The 10,093-nt window shown below is 39.5% G+C and overlaps 1 protein-coding gene across 1 annotated transcript in view; it reads right to left on the bottom strand.

Moving 5' to 3' along the window:
- Nucleotides 1-1,615: 1,615 nt before the first annotated feature.
- ELP1 (elongator acetyltransferase complex subunit 1) overlaps nucleotides 1,616-10,093 on the bottom strand; it is a 52,160-nt gene continuing 43,682 nt past the window's right edge. Inside the window, exons 32-37 of the mRNA XM_063455967.1 lie at nucleotides 8,462-8,575; nucleotides 7,463-7,574; nucleotides 6,113-6,240; nucleotides 3,534-3,688; nucleotides 2,398-2,476; nucleotides 1,616-1,908 (exon numbers count right to left, since the gene is read on the bottom strand). Of these exons, the coding sequence (XP_063312037.1) occupies nucleotides 1,841-1,908; nucleotides 2,398-2,476; nucleotides 3,534-3,688; nucleotides 6,113-6,240; nucleotides 7,463-7,574; nucleotides 8,462-8,575 (656 nt within the window). The 3' untranslated portion in view covers nucleotides 1,616-1,840. The remainder of the gene's footprint in view (nucleotides 1,909-2,397; nucleotides 2,477-3,533; nucleotides 3,689-6,112; nucleotides 6,241-7,462; nucleotides 7,575-8,461; nucleotides 8,576-10,093) is intronic.

Genomic DNA, 10,093 nt, shown 5'->3' with positions numbered 1-10,093 from the left:
TCATTCATTCCCTTGACGTTAAAGGGACACTATAGTCACCAGAACAACTACAGCTTATTTAATTTGTTCTGGTGAGTAGAATCACTTACCTTCAGGCTTTTTGCTGTAAACATTGTCTTTTCAGAAAAAATGCAGTGTTTACATTACAGCCTAGTGATAACTTCACTGGCCACTCCTCAGATGGCTGTTAGAGATCCTTCCTGGGTCATGGCTGCCTAAAATGCATCCAAACATTCAGTGTCTCCTCCTTCTGCAGGCAGACACTTAGCATATGCTGATTGGCCAGGGCTGTGTTTGAATCATGCTGGCTCTGCCCCTGATCTGCCTCTTTGTCAGTCTCAGCCAATCCTATGGGGAAGCATTGTGATTGGATCAGGCTACCACTTCTGATGATGTCAGCAGACAGCTTGTTTTTCTGAGGCAAACTGCATGCAGATCTACAGCTTCAGGCTTGAATACAGTAAGATTTTGCTATATTTATGGAGGCATGAGGGGCCATGGGGGGCTGGATGGTGGTTTTAACACTATAGGGTCAGGAATACGTTTGTGTTCCTGACCCTATAGTGATCCTTTAAATACTTGGACACATTGCCTGTGTGTATTTTGGTTTTAATAGATAGCTCATAAGTCATTAAGCATATCATTTATCATAGTGATAAATGATATATATCTGTGGTTTTGGAGCGGTTATAATCTTGCTTACCTGGTGTTCCTCACTCAAGATCTGCCATTTTCCTAGGATTCGTGCTGTTTCAGTCCCAAAACACCCACACTATGGGTCCTCTGCTGTGGTTGGCACTGCTTAAGGAAGTGTCCTCCTCACCCCTTAGTAACTCTCACATTCCCCCTTCACTGCCACCATCAGAACGCACCTTACTCCCATTACAAGGGGGTTTAGCACAGTAACAGGAAATTGTAGGGGTTCTCCTGCTCTCCATGTCACTCAATTCTCAGGTTAAAAGTAGGATTAAATTTAATGATCTTTATTTTGCTTTAAAGTTGTTTTTTTAATGAAATCTTATTTGTTCATAGCCATCCCTCGCAGGTGATGATAATTTCCAGTGGTTTGCAATGTAAGTATAGAATGTGGGACAATCAGTCGCCCCACTCCCAGGCCTCCGTCATAAAGTATTGTGCTAGGGAACCACAAGCTTTTTCTAGTTTTCCGTGGGGGACCCCTTATGTGTTATTCCTTTGAGCTTTTGTTGTATAGGGTGTTCGAATGTCCCTAGTGGTGGTCAGGCATCTAGGAGGGAGTTAGCGCCAGGAACACGGGTGCGGGGGATCTGCCTTCGCTGGGGGTGGAAGGGTAGAGAAGAATGGAAAGATATTTCGTAGTAGTGATAGTAGAGTGGCGCAAAGAAGAGGGAAGGATAAGGGACGTGTCCACCCTCAGCCACCTCCCCAAGGGTCAGTGCAGCTTACTGATCTGACGTCTCACCTGGTATCTGCCTAACCAGAAGCTAGGTCTCTCCCGAGGTTATCCGTAGACATGTGATCTTTATTTTGAACCTAAGTAGTGTCGGTACACAGATACACATTTAAAGTAAATTATTTTTGTACCTCCTCATTTTTGCAGTAAAAACAAAGTCAAAAGATGAATAAACTCACCCACAGCGTAACAAAAAAAGTATTTTAATATACACCGAAATAAGTAAAGCAATGGAATCTCTTCCAGTCAAAACATAAAAAGGGTTATTTAAATATAATATCCAGCATGCATGCCATCTTGCAGTGTGAGGAGTCGTCACTGGCTACGTTATAATGTATGCAGCACTGCAGGGGATCAGTCTACCTCTCGTAATGTCCCATAGAACGAGGGGAAAGGTAAGTTGTCATGTTACTGAAGAAGGCTCAGTTTCCACTGCACGTTTGTCATTAGCTTTGGAGCAACAAACAGCTCAGCATCTGCAACAAAAGATGGCAATAAGAATTAAACTGACAAGTAACTATTACCAGATAATTTTATTTCATTATATAATATATTTAGTGGATTTGTTACGAATAGATTTATTTAACCACATGTCTGATCCCAGAGCTGTACTTTAGAGGTTTCCTTAAACTGTTTTACATTTATATAGTATTTACGTTCTAGACAACGATATCTAATCAATGTCTTGATGTGTAGATACTGATACTATTGCTGTTCAGTTTAGAATTTAGCCAATGGTGTAGCTATCGAAATGACAAATATGAAGTGATTCTGTAGCAAAAACTAATAGGAGGCATTAATTTGAAAGGAGAACCAATTGTAGGGTGCCAGGGATCCCCGATCCATTTCTATATATGTGATTATGTTGGATAAAAGCCATCTGCACATATGTATCTCATCCTACCGCTATGCAGTATAAAACCTTCACCCCCAATGTGTCAGAATCCTTTCTGCCAATCTCTTACCTTGTGTTGGATTATTTATCTTCCCTTGTTGCTGGTAAGAAGTCATTATGCTGTTTGCAGTTGAATGAGGTCCGAGTACCTAGAAAATGACAGCAAATGGATTTCACCTCGTCAGCTCCTCGGTATCAGTTTGTAAAGGGACACGTTCATGAAATACGGATTATGCTATTTAAAGTGGCACTGCCTCAGAAATTGTATGTACGTTAAAGTGAAAGGCACTTTATAAACCCTGTAATTTCTAGCTTTCTCGTGGGTTGGCTAATAATTTGTTTTGAGGTACATGTTTTTGCTGCACTACCAGTGTTCTAATTATTAATTTATCAGTCTTACGTGGACATTGCATTCAGCTGTTGGCAGTTATAGGGCAAATATTACTCTTAAAAATCTTACAAAAATTGGGATGTGCGAACTCTAATAACACGTGCCATCACTATACAGAAAGCATAGAAATCTGCAATACATTTGTAGAAAATACAGAAGTCGGCATTTGCCAGTGCAGTTCAGGATGTTGATGAACCCCATAGGTTCATACGGATTTAAACAAATGCAGTCAGTATGGCTTATATACCTTTAAAATAATTAAACCACATAAGTATGTAAGCTTAATGTAGCAGCTTTTGTGTATAGATCATGTTCCTGTAGTCTCACTACTAATTTAGGAGTTAAATATCTTTTCTCTGCCATTTAGGAGTGAAATCACTTTAATTTCGGTTTATACAGCCCTAGCCACTGGCTCGCACTCTCACCCTGCATGAAACAAATGGTTTTATTTTAAATTTGATGTAACGTGTATTAGAATTGATCTCCTGTTCTGTAAATTGAACTTTGATCACACACAGGAGGCTCTATAAGGCTATTAACAGAGCAGTCGATTCTAAATTCTAGATTAAACAGACTGGAACCTAAAATATGTTTTTTTTTAAGGAAGGCTGTGCTAGTCACATACAATGAGGTGTGTCTAGGGCTGCATAAACAAAGTTATTTAACTCCTAAATGGTAAAGAATTGAGCAGCAAGACTGCAGGGCCATGATCTACACACTAAAACTGCCTCATTAAGCTAAAGTTGTTCTGATGCCAATAGTGTCCGTTTAATATTAGTAATGTACATCCCAGTGGAGATAAATGATAAACTTACCGGTGTTGCAGTGCTTGGCAGGATACTCGAAGTCCAGATTTCTGGGATGGATGACTCCACGAGCTGTAGTAACTCATCATATGTCTGCTGAAGCTCTCTCGACTGACCATCAAATTCAAAGAGAACAAGTACTTTCAACAGGCTGTGAATCTCACCTAATCAGATATACAACATGATAGAATGGGAAAGGATACACAGAGTTTAATATGATAAAGAGAAACAGATTATTATTTTAAGCTACCGGTATTTATTTGATTTCGATAACATTATTGAGCCTTTCATAATGATGTCAGTGTTTCTTTTACAAATAAGCTGTATAGGGGGTCTAAGGTGTGTGTTTTCAAACAAGACATAGGAAAGCATACCTAAACCAGGAAATCTATTTAATATCACTTAAGCAGAATGAAAACTTGAATTATAGGCCAGTGGAAAGTGGAGCATGAAATTGCACTCCGGTAGGAGGGGGGCGAAAACTTGCCATAGGCTCTTGGGATTCCATGAAGGCCCAAACTTGTTCAGGTTTCCTTTGATGCATTGTGCACAATGCTACACTAATCTGGAGTTACCCAAAAGATTTACATGTCTGGAAACTTAGAAAAAAACAGACCAAACTATATGCTTAGTAAAGGTTGTGTAAATACTAAGCAATTCTCACTTCAGTGAATAACCCTGTATACGCACAGCCATGATTAAAGAATACTGAAGAAATTGATAAACAATTAACTCACCCCCTAACTTAATGCATACACGATGCCACCCTGTAAAATGCTAAACTATTCCTTCTCCAAGTACATCAATACAGGGAGTGCAGAATTATTAGGCAAGTTGTATTTTTGAGGATTAATTTTATTATTGAACAACAACCATGATCTCAATGAACCCAAAAAACTCATTAATATCAAAGCTGAATATTTTTGGAAGTAGTTTTTAGTTTGTTTTTAGTTTTAGCTATTTTAGCGGGATATCTGTGTGTGCAGGTGACTATTACTGTGCATAATTATTAGGCAACTTAACAAAAAACAAATATATACCCATTTCAATTATTTATTTTTACCAGTGAAACCAATATAACATCTCAACATTCACAAATATACATTTCTGACATTCAAAAACAAAACAAAAACAAATCAGTGACCAATATAGCCACCTTTCTTTGCAAGGACACTCAAAAGCCTGCCATCCATGGATTCTGTCAGTGTTTTGATCTGTTCACCATCAACATTGCGTGCAGAAGCAACCACAGCCTCCCAGACACTGTTCAGAGAGGTGTACTGTTTTCCCTCCTTGTAAATCTCACATTTGATGATGGACCACAGGTTCTCAATGGGGTTCAGATCAGGTGAACAAGGAGGCCATGTCATTAGATTTTCTTCTTTTATACCCTTTCTTGCCAGCCACGCTGTGGAGTACTTGGACGCGTGTGATGGAGCATTGTCCTGCATGAAAATCATGTTTTTCTTGAAGGATGCAGACTTCTTCCTGTACCACTGCTTGAAGAAGGTGTCTTCCAGAAACTGGCAGTAGGACTGGGAGTTGAGCTTGACTCCATCCTCAACCCGAAAAGGCCCCACAAGCTCATCTTTGATGATACCAGCCCAAGCCAGTACTCCACCTCCACCTTGCTGGCGTCTGAGTCGGACTGGAGCTCTCTGCCCTTTACCAATCCATCCATCTGGCCCATCAAGACTCACTCTCATTTCATCAGTCCATAAAACCTTAGAAAAATCATTCTTGAGATATTTCTTGGCCCAGTCTTGACGTTTCAGCTTGTGTGTCTTGTTCAGTGGTGGTCGTCTTTCAGCCTTTCTTACCTTGGCCATGTCTCTGAGTATTGCACACCTTGTGCTTTTGGGCACTCCAGTGATGTTGCAGCTCTGAAATATGGCCAAACTGGTGGCAAGTGGCATCTTGGCAGCTGCACGCTTGACTTTTCTCAGTTCATGGTTATTTTGCGCCTTGGTTTTTCCACACGCTTCTTGCGACCCTGTTGACTATTTTGAATGAAATGCTTGATTGTTCGATGATCACGCTTCAGAAGCTTTGCAATTTTAAGAGTGCTGCATCCCCCTGCAAGATATCCCTATTTTTGACTTTTCTGAGCCTGTCAAGTCCTTCTTTTGACCCATTTTGCCAAAGGAAAGGAAGTTGCCTAATAATTATGCACACCTGATATAGGGTGTTGATGTCATTAGACCACACCCCTTCTCATTACAGAGATGCACATCACCTAATATGCTTAATTGGTAGTAGGCTTTCGAGCCTATACAGCTTGCAGTAAGACAACATGCATATGGAGGATGATGTGGTCAAAATACTCATTTGCCTAATAATTCTGCACTCCCTGTATACCATAAGCACTGTAGCCTTTCTGGAGCTTTGCTTCTAACCCTTTAGACTTGTTTCATGTGTGTTGTATGATAAGTAAAATCAATAGGTTTGAGCCCAAGTGCCATGGACCCATCCAAGCCATGGCCATTGGCAGCTGATCTGCTATGCTGTATAGAAGTAAATTACTATTCTAATGAAGTAATGAGCGGTATATATTTTAATTGTGTATTTAGTATAAAGCAATCACTTACTTCTTAGTTTATCGGTTGCACGGATGTTCTCTCCCAAAGCTTCCAACAGAGCCACATCTTCCAGAGGACTTCCTTCTTTTAGGCTGTGCTTCTTTCGCTCTGCTTTTCGGCGGTTCTTTGATGACCTCCTGCATAAGGAAAAAGTAGGAGATTGCTATTCTTCATAAGCCCACACAGGACACATAGATAGGTTTAACTATAAACACTTGAGGAGATTGGTTTCCTAAATTAAGCTGAACTTAGCCTTGTCAACGCAGAAGCAAGATTTGGTCTAGCTGCAACACATTTGATCTATTTTTTTTTGTCAAATCCCAGATTGTGTTACACAGTTTGGTAACAAATGATTGAGACAACGAATTAATAAAACATATAATAAAATATATCAAAGTTTGCCTTGAAACATAAATTTACGAAAGATTTTTTTTAAATTCTTCACCAACGATACCCTCCACAACCAGGAAATGTCTGATTCTCTCAGCCAATCCTAGTCCTCCCTTAGGTTTTTTATGGATTTGCAGTGGAAGTATATACACAATAGTGCTGCTTACTTAAAAGGACACTATAGTCACCAAAACAACTTTAGCTTAATGAAGCAGTTTTGGTGCGTAGATCATGCCGCTGCGGTCTTCCTGCTCAATTCTCTGCCATTTGGGAGTTAAATCACTTTGTTTATGCAGCCCTAGCCACACCTCCCTGTGTGTGACTTACACAGCCTTCCTAAATTCCTGCAGAGAGTCTAATGTTTACATCTAATGTTTACACTTCCTGTATTGAAAATACAGTTTAATTTAGAATTTCTTATCTCCTGCTCAGTTAGTAGCTTGCTAGACCCTGCAGGAGCCTCTTGTATGTAATTAAAGTTCAATTTACAGAGTAGGAAATAAAAACTTTTAAAGTAAGTTACATCTGATTGAAAGTGAAACCATTTCTTTTCATGCAGGCTGTGTGAGTCGCAGTCAGTGGAGGCGTGGCTACATCTGCATAAACAGAAACAAAAGTAATTTAACTCCTAACAGGGGGAGAATTGAGCGGTAACACTTCAGGGGCATGATCTACACACCAAAACTGCTTCATTGAGCTAAAGTTGTTTTGATGACTATAGTGTCCCTTTAACCCCTTAAGGACACATGACATGTGTGGCATGTCATGATTCCCTTTTATTCCAGAAGTTTGGTCCTTAAGGGGTTAAATCTCCTAAAATAGCAACCCAAAAGCCTTTTACTATGGATACATTAATAAACTTGTCCTGGTAGAAACTTTTTTTTTTTTAAATTTTGTCCTATAATACATATTGATACAAATAAAGACCAGTATTCGCATTGATTAGAGAACCTCAGGAAACAAACTTACGAAGAGATCCTTGAATTGCTATGGGAGTACTTTCCACTCATATCACTTGTAGTCATGATGCTACTGGTTTCAGAGAACAAGTCCGAGTCTGGCCCCTCAGTGACTTCCTCATCTGGGACAATAGAGAACAGATTAATCAGACACAATGTACATCAAAGAACATATCTATGCTTTATTTTTTGAGGGAAGTGCCATCACCAAAGCGCAATAAAGTTGACAATAAAAAAGGAAGCTATTCACTATTAAAGGTAGTGAGTTCAGGAAGAGCTTATACATATTGACCATGCACAACTTGTATTAACTGAACATGTTCGGGATTTTCCAGTTGTCAGATCATTAGACAAAAAGAGATTGTCAAAGTGTTCGTCACGGCGAGGTTTGGGAAGCAAAAGTACATTATACATTTGTTCGATAACTTTACATTGGGACAGCTAAACATGCAACACAGGAGGACAAAATAGTACCAAGGACTGAGCCATATGTTTGATCAGGGAAAAGAGAAATGGTTAAAGTGTATGACTTGTTAAAGGAGATAGCATTAAAGATGGTTGTACTGGTAGGATGAAAGACATGTAAGGGTGGGCATTATGATATTAACTGTAGCCAAAAGGTAATTGTATATGATGATCGCAGCAGATAGGCCAAAAAGTATGAGCACATAACCAACCATGGAATGTTGTGCTTTAGGGAATTCTGAGGAGTGAGATTTCTGTTGTTGGGCAGTGGGGAGGATCAAAGCTAGATTGGATATCGGGTGAAAATTCCCATTCTCTCTAAACTCTATTCCAGGTCTTAGAATATCAAGCCATCATCTACTAACCAAGCCTTTAGAATTTAGCAGCCAATGCAAGCGTGGAGAGTCCATGGCACACATATCGGGTGTGAATTTCTACTTGCCATGGCTGAATTTTCAATGGCCAATGGCTGGTGGATGTTTTGAGTTCTTCTCTACTCACTAGTGGAACAACATAAATCTTTCTAAAAATATCTGGTATCTACCTAAAAGACCTTGCTGAGCTTTCTCCTTCAACTCTCGCACCACAGACAAACGATGCTTGTGACGCATGAAGTTTGATTTCTGGCTGTCCAGGAACACCATGTGATTTCTATGAGCTGAATGAGACATAAAGAAAAAAAAACCTTAAGCAGAAGAAAACAACTAGCGAAATATTTATAAATAAAATATATAAATTTATTTTCTACATAAAATTAAAGGAACACTATAGTCACCTAAATTACTTTAGCTAAATAAAGCAGTTTTAGTGTATAGATCATTCCCCTGCAATTTCACTGCTCAATTCACTGTCATTTAGGAGTTAAATCCCTTTGTTTCTGTTTATGCAGCCCTAGCCACACCTCCCCTGGCTATGATTGACAGAGCATGCATGAAAAAAACAAACTGGTTTCACTTTCAAACAGATGTAATTTACCTTAAATAATTGTATCTCAATCTCTAAATTGAATTTTAATCACATACAGGAGGCTCTTGCAGGGTCTAGCAAGCTGTTAACATAGCAGGGGATAAGAAAATCTTAATTAAACAGAACTTGCAATAAAGAAAGCCTAAATAGGGCTCTCTTTACAGGAAGTGTTTATGGAAGGCTGTGCAAGTCACATGCAGGGAGGTGTGACTAGGGTTCATAAACAAAGGGATTTAACTCCTAAATGGCAGAGGATTGAGCAGTGAGGCTGCAGGGGCATGTTCTATACACCAAAACTGCTTCATTAAGCTAAAGTTGTTCAGGTGACTATAGTGTCCCTTTAAAAAGGTATTGCATAATATATACGTAGCAGTCATCATTAAAAATAATAAGAGTTATCGATCCAAAAGACCACAAATGGAAAAACAAAGTAAAATAAACTAGTGTAATAGCCTATTGAGACAAAAATAAACACGTTTAATATCCCATTCAGATGAATGGGCGAAAGAATTCTTATGGTCCTTAAGGATCACATATCTGATCGGAATGTGGTGCATGCAACATGACCATAAAGACACAAACTAGTAAACTTGCATAACATCGAGAAATCTCACATACAGAACATTGTCTTCATCCTTGCAAGGAGTTACTTTTGGCAATGCTTTTAGTGATCTGACCTTTGTTTCTGATATCTCTGTCTATGCCTTAGTTAGCTTCTGATTGCCACCAGCCCTGATTTTGGACTCTCTCTTGATTCTGAAGTTGAACTCTCACCTTCGTTCTGTTTAATCTTGCTTTTAGTTTACACTGTACGAGTGCACTACCATCTTGCTGTTTTAGACTCAACAAACCCCAGTGGCTCAATCACCAGGAGAAGTCTGCATGTGGGATACCACCTGTGCAATGCAGATTTAGCCCACAACTAACTTCCTAACAGATAGTACATGTACCCAATTAATATAACTTAGACTTCTGTTTTAAAGGAAACTCCAAGCACCATAACCACAAAAGAGGTTGTAGTATTTATGGTGCCAAGAGTGCCCTTGCGTCCTCTCAAAGTAAGTAGTCATGTCATTTAAGAACGTTTTGATAGCTAACCCAGGTCTTTTGGGTGGCTGCTGCCTCCTCCTCTGCTGCTGTGTGTATTGGCTGAGAGTGTCAGCTGACCGCTCACAGTAAATGAGCGCGGCCCTGCATTGCTGGGATCACT

The sequence above is a fragment of the Pelobates fuscus genome, chromosome 5, assembly GCF_036172605.1.
Source record: "Pelobates fuscus isolate aPelFus1 chromosome 5, aPelFus1.pri, whole genome shotgun sequence".
Taxonomy (NCBI): Eukaryota; Metazoa; Chordata; class Amphibia; order Anura; family Pelobatidae; genus Pelobates; species Pelobates fuscus.
This window is presented reverse-complemented; position numbering and strand designations above follow the sequence as displayed.